Source organism: Pomacea canaliculata, linkage group LG11 (genome assembly GCF_003073045.1).
Source record: "Pomacea canaliculata isolate SZHN2017 linkage group LG11, ASM307304v1, whole genome shotgun sequence".
Taxonomy (NCBI): Eukaryota; Metazoa; Mollusca; class Gastropoda; order Architaenioglossa; family Ampullariidae; genus Pomacea; species Pomacea canaliculata.
Genome location: NC_037600.1, coordinates 13,058,706 through 13,075,149, shown reverse-complemented (window position 1 = coordinate 13,075,149; position 16,444 = coordinate 13,058,706). Strand labels below are relative to the sequence as shown.

General features: G+C 39.3%; 2 protein-coding genes across 8 annotated transcripts in view; one reads left to right on the top strand and one right to left on the bottom strand.

Annotated features, from left to right (window-relative positions):
- Positions 1 to 8,126, top strand: part of LOC112575097 (E3 ubiquitin-protein ligase PPP1R11-like) — a 62,603-nt gene extending 54,477 nt beyond the window's left edge. For 2 of the 5 annotated variants that reach the window (XM_025256677.1, XM_025256678.1), the window contains exons 2-6: positions 1,572 to 1,903; positions 4,457 to 4,629; positions 4,895 to 5,006; positions 5,946 to 6,074; positions 8,016 to 8,126. In XM_025256677.1, coding sequence (XP_025112462.1) covers positions 4,549 to 4,629; positions 4,895 to 5,006; positions 5,946 to 6,074; positions 8,016 to 8,056 — 363 coding nt within the window. In that variant the 5' untranslated portion in view covers positions 1,572 to 1,903; positions 4,457 to 4,548 and the 3' untranslated portion in view covers positions 8,057 to 8,126. Of the gene's footprint in view, positions 1 to 61; positions 200 to 1,571; positions 1,904 to 4,456; positions 4,630 to 4,894; positions 5,007 to 5,945; positions 6,075 to 8,015 lie in introns of those variants that run through there. The other 3 variants (XM_025256680.1, XM_025256679.1, XM_025256676.1) reach the window with 3 other exon arrangements.
- A 308-nt stretch (positions 8,127 to 8,434) lies between these two features.
- On the bottom strand, positions 8,435 to 16,258 carry LOC112575089 (F-box/WD repeat-containing protein 5-like). 3 transcript variants are annotated; one of them, XM_025256650.1, is made up of 8 exons: positions 16,147 to 16,258; positions 15,215 to 15,423; positions 14,673 to 14,858; positions 11,783 to 11,945; positions 11,034 to 11,167; positions 10,280 to 10,818; positions 9,701 to 9,916; positions 8,435 to 9,316 (listed from the first exon to the last, which is right to left on the bottom strand). In XM_025256650.1, the coding sequence occupies exons 2-8, from the start codon at positions 15,401 to 15,403 to the stop codon at positions 9,118 to 9,120; spliced, it is 1,626 nt and encodes a 541-aa protein (XP_025112435.1). In that variant the 5' UTR covers positions 15,404 to 15,423; positions 16,147 to 16,258; the 3' UTR covers positions 8,435 to 9,117. The 3 variants fall into 3 exon arrangements, with proteins under 3 accessions (XP_025112435.1, XP_025112434.1, XP_025112436.1); XM_025256649.1 differs by having other exon boundaries at positions 16,068 to 16,251; XM_025256651.1 differs by lacking the exon at positions 16,147 to 16,258 and adding an exon at positions 16,118 to 16,137.
- Positions 16,259 to 16,444: the final 186 nt, after the last annotated feature.

Here is a 16,444-nt window from a genome sequence, read left to right as displayed (position 1 = left end):
AACATTGTTTACATGTACTTGCAACCTAGATCGTCTGCTCCTACACCAGCTGCAATAAAGGATTTGCGACACGTGGCTTTGAGGCGGAATGAAACTCAAATCACAACAAGTATCCTCTGGCAGGGACAGCACCCAACACACAACACAAGCGGATGTGGCTTCATCAACTAACTTGATCCGTTCTTCACAAAGGAGGGAGGTAGGGAGGGCATTTTTAACAGGACACTTGTTGTCGAGTATATGAATAACTTCGGCAGTTTATCTGAACATGACAGTCGTCTTTTTCTCTTAGAAAATTCCTAACATACTCCCATAAGTGGACGAGTTATCTGCAACAAAAGTGTGAGCCATCTTCCACTAAAATTTCACATGCTTTTGCTTGTTTTTGTTCCTTTCCCTAGACAGTCAGACCCACTAATCCGTTCCCTTTCCCTCAAGATCCGGGTTTTTAAAAGTTTTTTTTTCTCCATTTTGACCCTTGCCGTCCCAAGGCCAGACCACTTGTTTATATTAGCGAGTTCAGAAGAGATCGCTAATAGTCTCGCGTGTCTCTGGCGAACCTGCGGTGACTGAATTCGAAGATGATGGGGTTAACATTTTCCATGCTTCTGTCATTATTAGCTACTGTGTGTGTTTATTATTAATTGTTATTAAATATCATTGCATTTTACACGTGGTAAGGGAAACACAGAGGGAAGTCAAAGAGCGATTTGCTCGGTGTGTGAGCACATGTCGAGTACACGAGCATGCATGCACACAGCGCACGTGGTGTACGAAAGCCACCGACGGCCAGTCTTGTAAACAGATGTTACATTCAGATGTAAACAGATGTTACTTATCGGTTATAGAGTGTGTTAAGCGGTTATACTGTGGGTTTCATACGCCATTGTGCAACACGTGCATGTCATTATAGGTACAAACATAGATATTACATATACTAAATCCTTTTAATGGGAACCGTCGACAAAGAGATTTTAAAGTAAAAGTCAATGTTTTTCTTGAACCGACCAGGTCAACCTCAACATACAAACACAGAGTGTCGCATCAGTATTCACTGCACATCTGCGATCCCATAGCACGAATATGTCTGGTACATGACAGTTATATAAAACATAGCTTCATATTCCTTTCAAAAATTCACGAAAAAATTTACGATGCTATCTATTTTTGTGTTATTTGAAAGTAACGAATAGGCAGGCGTTAGCCCAGAACTGAATACACTTAAGAGATCGTACAAATAATTTTTTTTTTTTTTTAAATCATAAAGTCATCTGCTCCTCGATTCACCCTTCTATAAAACAACATTTTGTTTATCACATATGTATATTTATTAGCGAAACAATGAAGAGCATTTTCAAAGTGACGTTAATTGCTAATCGACAAACCAACAGCAGCAGAAACAACACAAACACACTGCAGCCAAAAAGAGTAGGACGCCTCCATTGTAAAAGAAATCGTTAAATTTTCTCAGCCTGTCCGCAAAAAGACTTCTGGTGCCAGTGCCAGAGGCCTGCGGGAAGGGATCAGCTGTGGGGATGATGTGTGTAAATAGTATGCTTGAACTGTTGCAGTCCTGGTCATCACAACGTGTGCAGCTCGTCGATACCTCTTCCGGATGTGACGTCAGAACAGGAGTAGGAGGCTCTCCTCGAGCGACAGGCCGGGCGAAGCAGCAGGCAAGGAAGCAGACCGTGACAAATGTAAACAGAAACAATCCGCTGCTTTCACGTGCGGCCCAGCGTGCATTGCGGCTGATGGAGGTCCTGGCCCCATCCGGCCGACAGATGGACAAAAATGTCCTGAGCATCTTCCGCACTAGGACCCTCGATACCTCGCTCGTGCTGGACGTCGCCAGATGAACTTTGGATTGGACGGCCACGCCCAGTGCACGTCAGCTGCGAAGGTAGCCAAGCTCGAGTCGACTCTTTGTAGAGGATGGAGTCTGTAAAGTCAAAAATCGTGGATAGTAGATACAGATTTTTCTCGAAAACTTGCAAATAAACATAGTCTTCACTCGAACCTGAACGTTTTTATTGATCAATCGTCTGCGTGGGTTTCTCGTTTAGATTAATTATTGCATGCACTGTGTGGTCGTGAAAGAAAAAGGCAAGTTGAGTAGCACGTTGGGCTTTAAAGGAGAGATGATTCCGCTTAAAAGTTTGGGTTTCTCATAGATTCTCATAGAATATAAAACAGCTGCGGGTGGGTTCTCGAAGGTCGGGCCACGTTTCCGTACTATTTTGTGAAGGAAAACAAAGTGACCCTGATTAATGATTATTTGACAAAAACAGCATCCCTCTATCATGTCAGTCTTCTCCAATTTGCGCGGCTCTTTCTCACTTTACAGCGATTGAAAACGTGGCACTATCCCCAGATAAACGATTCCAGCGCTTTGAAGAGAGCACCTGTATAGGAGCTCTTGCACCTGATGGAGTGACGACAGCAAAACATGGCGGCTTCCCAGGAGACGCGTTATAAACGATTGTCTTGGAAACCAAAAGTTTGGGTGGTTTCGATTCAGCTTAAGCTCAACGTGCTAGTTCACTTGCAGTTACTTCTAGTTACCATACATTATAGATTTTTAAAAAAATGTTTAATTGATGTTTTAGAAATACTCAAAACACCAGTAACCGTTAAATAACTTGTACGTAACTATTAAAAAGAAGAAATTGCTCTAGAGAAAGCACATACACCATAATTTTATAGCACAGCTTTTTTTTTCACGAGGGTGCATGCAATTCCTAACTGGATAAGTGTAACAGGTAGGATCCAAATAAAAAGGGGAAAGCAGGGCATGGAGTTATGTAGTGCTAATAAAGCTACCTTTAATACACCGGGTAAAAGGGGTATTTTAGGTTGGGGTCTTTTTTGCGTCTGATAAAATTAAGCCTTAAAAGTAGGGCTTAGAACATCGCTCGCACCCTCGAGAAATGATTCTTACAAAGCCACATAATATCCCAATCCTAAACAAAAAAGCTCAAGAAACTGGCGATAATCATTCAACACAAAGTATTAAATAAATTAAAATTGTAAACAGCCGCACAGTCGGCTGATAATCTATGGGTTTCCGCCGATCGGGGGGAGGTGGGGACGAAGGAGTCAAACTGATGACCGAATATTACCTGCAGGTGTTCACAGGTGTGCTCGTCACAGATCGAGTCGCCGACAGCTAGTTTAATGGATTATGTTCATTCACTGGCGAATCAATGTCAGTTGGCATCCTCTCGCTCTCATCTGTACAGAGACTATAAATAAAGTCTCTGGTCTGTTCCAAGCAGGACATTGATCCTTCCTTCCTTTATGTGGGGGATCCAAATAGTCGCCTGTTGTCATGGTGAAGTAATGTGACATGAGTGACACCTCACTCGTACTTCCAGCGTGAGCATAGTTCAACACTTCAGTTTTATCGCCTTTTTTTTTTTACTACAATTTATTAGTGTATATATATATAGTCGCCACCCCAACCTCTAGCTGCTTCATAACTCGTGATTTCAGGCGAATGAAAGACGGATTGCACGATAAAATAAATAAAAACTGATTAAACTAATAATTTATCAATTACGCCTTTACACGATACTTAGTACAGTTCAGGGGTTATAGAAAAGGGTTAAAAAATAACTGACATAAACAGATAAATACTCCAGTGTTCCTGATACGAGCTGTTATAGCACGAATGTCCCTGGACTGCTGGCAGACGATTTTTTCCAGTTAACTACTAAAACGAGTCATGAGACTACAAAGCTTCCGGTCTATTCACATTCTTTGTTACGGCTCACCGAGACTAAACAGCGGCGAACTTCGCATGAGGCTAAGCGTTGGTCTCGGCAGACAGACAGCAGTCCGACTACACACGTCCGTGATTATAGTGCTCACTTTACTCCTCTCCATTACATCGGGCCATGCATTGAAAAGATTTTTTTAAGTAATATGTCTAGAGGCTGTCAAGGATGACAACGGGGACGGGGAGGAAATAAATGAAAGTGGTTTACACCATATTTTACACAGTTAATTTACTATGTTCATGTGGAAAGGCGCCGAGCCCGGAAATTCTTCCTCCGCGCTGTCGCTACTGCCGCTGGTATTAGCCTGCAGTTCATGCGGTCGCTTTCATTCATGCAGAGCTGCTGCTGAGCAATTCAAAATCTTACCTACATTCTAAAAATTGTAAACATGCGAGCATGCAGCTGTCTGTTACAGTGTGGATGGGAGGAAGGTGTCAGTGTCTCGGGGGAGGGGAGGTTGGATCTTATTTTTGTACTACGTTCTCGGCCTCGTTCTTTTTTCTAGTACATATACAGAAGTTTCGCGATGAAAATAGTGGAAAAAGTATTTTATTTTATATAAAAGTATTTTATATTTCTTTTCTTTCGTTTTTAATGTAGAGTGTTGCTGGTGAATATAATGATAGATATAAATATTTCTTTCTTTTTCTGATCCGCATTTTTGCATTTCACAGGGACGTAACCCCTTGTTTACTTTCTCGATCATCGCAAAGTCGAGGCTGGAGATGCGCAGCCAACAATTCCATCTACAACATTCTTGATTAGAATGGCAGAAGAAAATACCATGACGAATGATAATGTGACAGTTACAGAAACAATAACAGAAGAAGAGGAGACACAGGTAGAAGTAAACACTGGCAATTTACACATAGTGAAGTTCAGTTTGCTTCATGTGCGCTGCTGTCTGGGTCTGGTCATGGTGTCAGTCACTGTACTAATGTTTGTATTGTTTCACTTCAGCTGCCTTTGCTGCATGTTGTATGTTTAGACTGTCATGTTTTTGTATATTGTAACCACAGCTGACTTTGTAACGCCATAAGTATATTTATCATTTTATATTGATTTCTGTAAGCGCATTAAGTAACCCAAATCTGGTTTGTTTATTACTGCAGCAGCATGGACCCACACTGCATCTAAAATTGAAAAATCCCAAACCTGACAAGAAGGTGAAGTGGTCAACAGAAACAATAGACAATGAACACATGAACAAAAGGAAGTCAAAATGTAAGAATTTTGAAGGTCTTCAGTTTGCCTTATGCATTACATAAAATCTTTTGTTCACAGTTTCAGGTAGCATTAATTAGTCATTGCAGGATTTTTCTCTGTTTGTAGCTGTAAAACCCACATCACATGTAAAATTATGCCATTTTATAAATTATATGAATGTACAAAGGGAACTTTCTTTGAATGTCTGATAATCAGCTACAGTGATACTTCTTTAATGGGAAATTAGTTAATAAGGGATTTATATTTTTCTCTCCATCCAATTATTATTGCCATGATTAAAGCTCGCCTCCACCAAAATATTTTGAAACAATTATTTGTAGTTTATGTTTTACAAGTATTTAGATCATTGGACTTGAATTTAGACCACACACATACTCAGAAACATAAAGGTGAAGTTTTGAACCTTTCCATCTGACTGGACTTTCCTTTGCTGTAACTGTTTGCGATGTTGCAGTTGGGCCTATTTCCGCCAGTGCTTGTTTATCTGGAAATCAGATGACATACAAACCAATTCTACGCTGTATGCTTCCACTGTAACAGCTTTTGAAGTGTAGATGGCCATGTTTAACATGAGCTGTATGTACGTGCCTTGTGTTTTTGTGTTTTCCGGCTATAGCACATGGCTTTCTCCTTATCATCACAACTGAGCCTGAGATCTTTAATGTGTGTTGCATGTGTGCAAGCACACAAAAGAGGATCAACCACCTATAGAGTCTGTAAACAAATTTATTTCTCAGACTCTAGATTACAAAAAAGTATTTACACACAAAATCAACAATGTGACAAACATCAGGTTGCATTCTCCAGTACTGGCATTGTTTAAGCATATATGTCTTGCATTCAATATTGGGACTAGAATGTAATCTGTCCTAATGGTATATAAATTATTAGTGTAGTTGCTTTTAATGACCATTAAAAACTCATATTTGTTTACAGGCTGCTGCATTTATGAAAAACCGAAGCTGTTTGGGGAATCGTCTTCAGACGAAGACGATGATGAAACAGACCATTGTCGTGGACACAAGGGAAAGTGTTTTCGCCATGGAAGCAAACATCATGATCATAGTAATTATGCCTATCAACTGTGTGTGTGTGTGTGCGCGCGCATTCATGGCTGTATGTGCACATTAAAAGGCGAAGATATAATAAATGAACCTGTGCAGTATTTTGAAACTACAAATTCTGGCAACTGTAAACCTGAATTTTAAAGGTTATAATCATGTTATCCCAAATGATCATGAAGGTAAAGGTGTAGTTCAGTCAAATCATACACTATTTTTTTTTATTTGAAATTAATAGGAATGAAACTTTATATTGAAAAGCCATATCAATGGGATTATAGTGCAGTTTATACAATATTAGCATATTCGACAAGATACATCTTAATTGAATTCCAACATAGGTATATATATACATTTATGTACAGGTAAAGATGATATTTAATCAGCAAGGTACAGCCATGGAAGGATAGTGGTACAAAGTGTAAAACAGCAATAAAAGGCTATTGTAACACCACCTCATTCCTTCATTCCAATGCTTTGTAAAGATTATTAGCCAGTCAGTCATTACCAAATATTTGTCAGCCATTAATATGGCCGCTTCAATGGGTTTATATAATTCTACTAATATTCTACTAGTAAATTGGCATATTTCGAACAAAAAAAAATTTACATAATTGCATAGAGGGCAGTAGTTTAGAGTACTTTGTAGCACTTGAGACTCATTATTGCTCATCTAAATTTGATTAAGGTGTCTCTAAGATCTATATGTCTGAGATTAGAGAGGTACGAACCAAGCAGAATATCTGTTTTTAAATGAAGAATAGACAGAAATGCATGGGCTGTTAGAGAGCTTATTATGCTAGTCCTTTTGGTAACAGCCTATAAGTCTTAATTTAATTTTTTTTTTAATTTCACATTGTCAACACCTTCTTTTTCTCAAACTATACCAAAACCAAATTTATAATGTTTTATTATTACATGGTTTAACCAGGTTATTTTGTTGTTTTAATGTTACGATGCTAGCATGGGTTGTGCTTTCCTAGGCAAACGATTTTAGGACAGCTGCACTGTTCTTATCCAATAGCTGAACAGAATATTTAATTAACTGGTTTTGTAAACCTACCACTGCCACTCTGCTCAGCGTTATTTCAATCCACCCACCTAGTAATCCTTCTGTATAGATTTATTGACTTTACTGCAACTATTCACCTTTCTGAAAAGATATGTCTTAAGTTTAGACTTAAAGGTGGTAAAAGAATCAGAGTGACGGAGGCTGATGGGTAATCAGTTCCAGGTTGATCAGACTTGGTAGGAGAAAGACCTCTGTCTATACTTCTTTGTCTTAGCGCGCAGAAGCCTGGTATCAGAAGATAAGCTAAGAAGTCTTGAAAGATATAGTCGAGTTGTTTAAGCCCCAATTTTAGAAAACTGGCTTCTACCTTCTGCTTATTTTTCACCTAAGCCATCATTTGAGCTGAGTGCTCATGTACTGTCAACTGTCATCAAGATTCTGTGCAAAAGGGATAAAAACTATCCATAGTTTGTTTTCACAGTTTTCCTGTGTGCACAGGTATAACTGTTTTCAAACATGTACATGGTCAATCTGTACTGTTCTACTTAATGCTTTAGTTTCGTAAAATGCTAGCTATTCCCAGCTAAAGTGAAAGGGAAGTTTTCTTCTTTAAGTGCTTTAACCGGGGTTTTTTGTGAAAGGACTTTGTTGGCACATATGAAACTAGGAAGAAAAAAAAGAGTAAAGGTTGTCTCCTAACCTTTTCAGGTCATTGGGGAGTGAGGTGTTCAGAGATAAAACTAAGTGTGAGCTGTGGACAGTGACATCCTAAACCTAAAGCATCTGCCTATTCTACCATTGTTTCAGCGCAGTAGAACCAGTCTGATCTGAAAATGGGGTTGCATGAGACAAAAAGTGCATAGATCTTACATAGACCATTCTGACTTGCACCGCTGGAACAGGAACTTTTAGTTTGCTGCTGTCTGTGTGCAGATCCCAATGATGATTCAAATGAAGCTGGCCCTTCTTCATAGCAGAGCTGCATTTGTGTGATGTGGTGACGATGATTTGACAATCTGTCACAGACTGTTCAAGGGGAATAGGGAAAAAAGAGCAGAAGTGTGTGCTGCTGTAGGAGTTGGCATTTTCGCCAGCCCAGATTGGTTTCGAACTGGACTGTTTCTTGCTGTACAGTGCAGCCGTTGTTGTTGAGAAAGATGTATGCGTGTGATTCTGCATCTTTTGGTTATACTTTGTTATAGAATATTGTTCATGTAGTCAACAGAAAATTCTTTTGCAGATTTCTTTCCCAGAGCAATAAACTTTTGAATGACATAGCCTGTAGATCAAACAATATTACTCTCACATGCCTCTACACGCACATTCAAAAGTCATCTATCCACTGCTTACTGTTGCTTTCCATATATGGTTTATTATTTTTTTTTGCAAACTTCAAAATGTATCAAGAAACAGAGTTTACACCTCATGGTTGATGTAATACTCAAGGTACCTACATTTTAAGACTCGCATTATGCCAAACGTAATTCAGTATTGTACATTTAAAGTAGTTGGACAATACCCTACAACTGGATCCAAAATTGTCAATATCTTTCTCATTAATAATTTTCCATGTTTGTCTTAACTGGTCAATAATATTTTTAATTGCTCTAGCATCTCTAATCAACTCGGTGGACTGATGTGTTAGATACTTCATTCCATTGGCTTTCTAAACTTGCCCAGCAGGACATGTCTGACACACTACACTATGAATGCTGTTTCAGCATTAGCAACACATAATTCTTTTTGCTGCCAAGAGCTGCTGTAGTGCCTGCTAACAAAACAAGTTCCCCTTAATATTCTTCTTCCCTAAACAGTAATTGGCATCTCCACAGTCCAGCTTCAGGCAAAATGAAGTTAAACATTAAAATGCAACAACAAAACACTAAGCTATCCAAACAAACAAAAATCATAGAATAGTTCTCACAGCAATTTAAGTACCCATCTTCCTGTCCTCTAATCATGTAATACTTTAGGATTTTTAAAAATGTACATTTTTCACAGGTAATTCATGAAAAAAAGCAGAATGTAAACAACTTTAACAATAACCTTTAACCTGGCGTTTCTTATGCCGCGAATACCACACCTTGATCTTATGATCATCCCCAACAGTGACCAGCATTTCTTCATCACATGGGTTAAAAGCAACAGTGTTGACAACATCGTCATGTGGAAAGTGGTTGAGACAAATGCCATAATGTCGATCCCATAAATAGCCCTGTTTATCATCAGACCCGCTGCAAAGACACCAACAAAAAGAAGATTGAACAGAAATCACTTAGTCAAGTAGCTTCTAATACAGTCCGAGTTGGTTTTCCTCTAACTGAATACTCTGCTCCTGGACTAACTTGAGAATATTTTTGCTCTTAGGGCGAGGTACAAATCACCACTGCAATTTGTTTTACACTTTTAGCATACTGCATCAGTTCTAAATGAAGCATTAATAAACTCTCTAGTTCTGCCAAAGAATGATGCTAGAGTCACCATTATAAATGTCTGTCCTAGGTAATGAATCAAGAACAGCTGATGCAAAATTTTTGTCCATAGTGTGATATATGTCGTTAATCCCCTATACCTCAGGCTCTCCCCAAATCAACTACATGTCAAGTTTTGGCACCCACCTAGCCACATAATGCTTGCTGACATCCAAAAACAGGAAGGCACAATTATACTCCTTAGTGTGCGCCTTGTGTGACCTGAAGACCAAACCCACTTCAAGAAATGTTGAAAGGTCAATGACATGGATCTCGATTTCCTGTGCAATTGTGAAAGATCTTCGAACATTCCTGGTTTTCTGCAAGGGTTGTGTCCATGGACGAGTGTTCACATACAAATACCTGAAAATCGATGATTATCACAACTTATGAGTGATCAGGACTTACAGTTGTCACTGCAATGAGCTGTATTATATAAATAAAAGGCAGTAAGAATTATTTAAAGTATAGATTATGTGACAATAGTCTCCAATGGGTCCTTACACACAATTACTGTTAAAAATAAACAAGAGTTTGCTTTTGCTGATGTGTTGAAAATTATCCATATAATTATTGCGATCATGCTCCTTTTCATTAATTTCCTGATCATTTCGAGTGGAAATGAAGTATGCAAGAAGAAAATAAATAACTCTAGCCATGTCTGCTGTTGGGGTTTTCTTTTTGCACTGTCATTGGTCATAGAAAAAATGTTTATGCTCTGAGTACCTCTGATCAGGAGAAAGAGCCATGTCTATGATGCGTCCATGCATGTCAATAACGTGATCAATGGTGTCGTCTGGCTTCTCAGCTCGTCCTTCCAGTTGTTGTGGTGCCTCACCAACGGTCCTTGCAGGGAACTGACAATTCTGTGCCATCTCAACATCCTTTAGATGCATGAGTTTGATACCAACAGCATGAGGAACATGCATGTCTACACCCATGCTGAAAATAAGCAGCCTGTCTTCAGGTGAGGCTATCTTCATTCTGTCACCTGTGCCACCATTGACAGTGTCTATCTTTCTTTGTATGTCTGACTCCATGATGCAGCAATCACTGGCTTCACTCTTACCACTGGAGTTATTTCTACAATGGGTGCTACTGTGTGTGAACTGTCCCAAGCTTTTTGCTTCATCTGAAGTAACCTGAGGAAATCTATAATCACAGGCATTGTTCAGATCAGTTATTATAAAACTGGAGATGAAGCTACCACCTGAATTTCTGAAATGGTACAAATCCACATTTTCTGAGTTGGATTCTTGAGAAACCTGTAACATGAAAATGGGAAAGAAGAGGACTTTCAAATATACAAAAATAAATATCTTGAACCAAAAGATGCAGGATTATTGGCAAACAACCAAGAAAAATGAACTAAAAATAAATTGCTAAAACCTTGAAAGATATCCATGCCACAAAACAAAAAACAAAAAACAAAAAACATGGAAACTCAATTCGCTGGAATGCAGCAAGGCTGTATACAAACCTTGTTCATTTTCACAGATGAAATGAACGAAAGGCCAACCTCCTTCAAGGCACCAGATAAGAAGTAGCTGTCATTGTACCATGCACCATTGACACAATAGGGGTCATTTGTGAACGTGGCACGAACGCAGTGATCTGTATTAAAACATCCCCACACCAAAAAAAAAAAAAAAAGCAAAATAGACAAGATAACAAGAGGCTCATGATAATTCAAATTTGGCAAAAATGTTCACTAGTCTTTTATCCCTTAACCTTGTCATTCTGGACTTCATTCACATGCAACCTAGAGTTGTAACATTTTGCAGATGGTACCAATCACTTAAACACATTGACAAAAGAATCAACCTCCTTTTGATGTTTGTGCTGCTATGCACTCCTGTTTCTATTAGACAAAGCAAGGATTTCTCTAAGCCAAACAGTAAATTCTTAGACCATAATTGTACAGCAGAGTTGCTAAGCATTGGGCACTGAAAGAAAGGGTTCAGCTGGTAGGAGTACATCTTATGTGAGAGGTAAAAAGTTTTCTTTTTTTCTGGTTGGGATTGTTAAAAATAAATGTGACAAGAACCCAAACTGCAAGAGAAATCCACATTTTATGTTCATAAATAATAAAAACAAATTTTTACTAATTTACTTTTTTTTCTGTTCACACAGCAGATTTTCTTGGCTCCTAGTATCACCAACATGACATCGCTGACTTAATGTAGCACATGAATCATCAAAATATGCAGTCAATTATTTAAAGCTTACATTCAAGGTCCACAATAGCAATCTCCCCAGAACTGAGGGTAGGTCCAGACACCAGTAGCAATGTATCAGATTTGTTGAATTTGGGGCACCTAGTGCGCTGCCAGCCAAAGATGCTCATGTTCAGTGAGAACTTAAGCGTGCATGATTTCCCAACATTCCAGACCTGAATAACAAAACCAAGCATGTGAATATCAAAAGTGTATTAATAATAGCAAATAACAACTTCTTATGCAACTGTGCTTAAAGTGTATTAAATAATACCTGATCTAAACAAGAAAATAAATCGAAGATAATGGACAAGTGAATTAACATAGAAAATTGATATCAGATACTACAGAAAAGTTAAGTGAGCAGGTTCTGCAAATTCTGTAAATTATGTTTTTGCATATTTCTTATGTATGGTTCATACATAAGAAATATGCAAAAACATAATTTTATAATACTACACCACACCTCACCGGCATGGTGAACAGAGCTGTGAAGATGGTCATCATGTAAATGCTGGCTGGAATCCAGTGGGGCACAATTAGCAGACTACTGAGGCCAGTATGCACAAGCAGTGTGCAGCCATACCTGGAGTATGTATTCTCATCATGGACAACTGCTGCTAGAACCAACATAGGTTGAACGGTGCAGAATGCTGCCCTCTGCCTCATCACAGGAGGGCTAAAAACCATCCCAATAACTGCATTGGAGAAAACAACAGCACTCCACTCCATGGATGAAGGATGCTTAGTGCTCAAGGTGAAAAGCTAAAAAGATTACCTCACCACACACTCCTTATAAAACTATAGGTTAGTTTTAGTTTAGTTCTTGTTACCCCTCAAGGAGCATAGGGCCACAACACCACCTCACCAGCGGACTCGGTTTTAGGCAGCCCCCTTCAGTTGGGCCCATGTGATTCCGATGTCCTTTGCCTCACTTTCTACTGTTCTTTTCCAAGTCTGCTTTGGTCTCCCAACTCTCCTCTTCCCCTGAGGGTTCCAGTCAAGTGCCTGTTTGTCAATGGTGTCACAGAAGGGTGTGTTCTATCCAGCCCCATTTGCACTTTTTGATGTCTTGGCTAGTGGCATTCTGGTTGGTTATTTTCCACAGGCTGCTGTTGGATCTTTTCAGGCTATCTTATTCCCAGAATATGGCATAGGCATCAGTTGGTAAAGGTCTGGAGCTTGTTGTTGACGGTGTTTGTCACTCTCCAGGTTTCAGAACAATACAGAAGGATTGCCTTCACATTGGTGTTAAAGATGTGGGTCTTACTGCAGAAGGATAATGCTTGGGAGTTCCATATGGGGGGTAAGCTGTTGAAAGCATGCCTGGCCTTGTTGATGCGGCTTCTGATGTCATCATCCGCTCCACTGTCCTTGTTGACAATGCTCCCCAGATAAATGAAGCAGTCTGTTTCCAGGACGCTAGATTGGGAGGTCCTGCTTGCTGTTGATTTTCATCACTTTGGTCTTCTTTTTGTTGAGCTTTAAGCCAGTCTTCTCTGCCTCCTCTGCTAGCTTACTCAGTTTGGTTTGTGCATGTTGTTGCCGATGAGAGAGGAGACTAATGCCATCTGGAAAGTCCAGGTCCTCTAGCTGTTTGGTGAAGGTCCACTAGATATCATGTTGTTGTCTTGCGCAGAATCCATTCTATGACTATGAGGAATATTGTTGGTGATAATATTCAACCCTATCTTACGCCGGTCTTCATTACGAAAGGCTTAGTGAGTTTGCTGTGGCAAATTACTTCGCACGACGAGTCTTTGTACAAACCCTGAATAATGTTTATGAGCTTTGGTGGAAAGCCATAGTGGATCATCAGCCTCCAGATGTCTACACTGTCAAAGGCTTCTCAAAGTCCGCAAAAGTTATATAGAGGGGATGATACGGAGGGTGGCAATCTGGTCAGGGCATGATCTATCCTGGCGAAACCCTGCTTGTTCTGGTCTCAATCTCTTGTCTAGTGCCTTCTTCAGTCTCTCTAGAATTATCCTTGCTAGGACTTTACTGGGGATGGACAGCAGCATGATTCTCCGCCACTTGTTGCACTGATAGAGGTCTCCTCTCTTCGGTAACTTTGACCAGGTGGTCTAGTTTCCAGTCAGACATCAGACAGCTAGTGCAAGATATCAGAAAGGAAACTGACCACTCTCAGCTCCAGAGAAACCCTGACTTTCCAGTGGATTCATTCCCACTGTAATGTACATGAGAATGAGGAAGCAGTCCAGAGGTGAGCAATCTTCTTCAATAGCAAAGAACTTGGTTTTACATTGAAACTGGGACATGATACTGAAGACTTACGGCAGCTTGGAAGGCAAAGAGCAGGTCATCCTCTTCAAACTACAACACCATGTGCTGACTCCTAGAGCACATCCTGCAGACATGTTCAAGCTTTGATTACCTACAGCCAGCTACCTGACTGACGTAGTGGAGCTAAAACTCTGGGGACCTGCAGACTTGATGATGATGACCACAGCCTTCACTGCAGCTAGTGGACTGAAAGTGTCATACATGGCAAGAACGAACAGCAGTAGCCAGGTCAAGGCTTGTTCAGACCAGAGACTGAAAATCTCCCTCTGTCGACCCAACAGTAATAGGAACTGATTTAACAAAAAGTAAAAGCAGAAAAATGGATTCTTGTACATGCTATGACCTAAACACCTAGAACCATATACAGTTCATTACATCTAAGCCCATTAGGGACATTTCCATTTATCTTTTTCCATTCAAAAATATTTAGCGCTTTACCACTAACACATCATTTATGAAAATTGACAGTGTTCCTACAAACAAGAAAGCCATAATATCTTGACACGAACAGCACCATTGATACAGATGTCTTGGCAATAACTGTAATATTAATACAGATGTCCATGCATGAACTTTAACACTTATATAATACTGACCATAATATGTCTATCTTTTGAGGTAGTAGCAAACATCCTGCCATTGTGTGAGAAGCTAACATGCAGCACTTCATCTGTGTGACCTTGCAGTTCTTGATGTAGTACTTCCGGCGTTCGGTCACAAAGTCGCTGGTACTCAATACGCCATGACGTTGCTCCTGGCAGCAGTGGAACTGATTGTGGTACCTGTGAATAGAAATCTAGGAGGTCTTTAAACCAAAACTGAAACTTATTAAAGCTTTTGCCTAAATTTAACCCATATTTAATGAGCATTCTTATATACTGCAGGACACAAACCAAAACTTCTCTCTCCTATTACTTTCTCAATTTTAGTTGCACAATGAATGTAGTTTAGTTACTTTCTTTACTGGCACATAGATGACAGTAAGAGACAAAGCTAGAATTCTACGAAGCTACTTAATGGCCAAAATACTTGATCATTTGTCCACTGCACATCAACTGTATAATTGTATAAGCATACAAAGTAATGTAGCCTTACACTAGTTTTTCTACTTTAAAATTCACAGATTGTGTAGAAATACCTTGAAATGACGAATGAACATGTTTTTCCACAAAAGCTCGTCAGAAACAATCCTTCTAAAATGTGAGCAGACACAAGCCAGTCGTCCCAAACATTTCGGAGATAGATGCGAAAAGATTTCAAGCAACAAACTGTCTGGAAGATTGCACAGTTTTAAGTGTATGTCCAGTGTAAGGAATTCTGTAGCCATGATCCTGCCTTTCAAAATTCCTACAGTCAACATACATAACACACATATATATATACTATGAACACCAATGCTTTTATGAAAATGTGCATTTGTTTCATCTATAGAACATATATATATATACCCTTTAGCATTCAGATTTTACCACAATTGAATAGATTATTATTTTCTTTCACTCAGGTGCGCCCTTTTGTCATTACATGGCCGAATTCCGAAAAATGTGCAGATGAAATATATTAGTGTGAATCTCCACTTGTAACGCCTTTCTCCGAGCACCTCAAAAAGTTTAACTATTTTAATCTTTTGCTTAGTATAGTGTGTAAAAAAAATGTACTTCTGCCCCATTTGTTATATAACTGAAATTTTGTAACATTTGTAACCTTTATCTAGTCTAATCGATTTTAAATAACTTCCCATAGCTTAAACCCCAGACCCAGGGAATGTTTACACGAAACTACATCAGTGCACGATGTCCAGGCCCAGTTTAGCTACACGACTTTTGAATAGGTTACGAATGAGACATGAAAAGTTTTGTGCATGCAATTGTGTATGAATTCTAATTTTAATTGAGCTGCACCAGAATTGCCCTCTGGGACAAATAAAGTCTTATCTTAGAATTATAAAGTGATATCGAAAGTTGTTATTGCGCTATAGTGATTACACGTACCGTTTCCTGCTAACTCACAAACAACACAGGGAACAGACACTTAAACACACCATACTTGAAAATTTCCCTTCAAAGTCACCTTAATGCAGTAGTTGCATATTCACGAAAATCCGTTCTTTTTTGTAAATAAAAACATTGTGCTTCCTAGTCTCATTCATCCTGTCGCCGTAGCCACTGAAGAGCTTCACAACAAAGGGCAGATAAGCGCATGCGCCGTACAAATATTTTTGTCGATATGAATTAGGTCGAAATGAAACGAATCGATCTTTCTAGAGAAGACACGGTTTCTGTATACTTTTTGGAACTGTATGAGAGAAAGAGAGACAATGAAAATAGCAGCATTCAGCAATGGGTTTTCCCTTTCGTACTTCCCACCC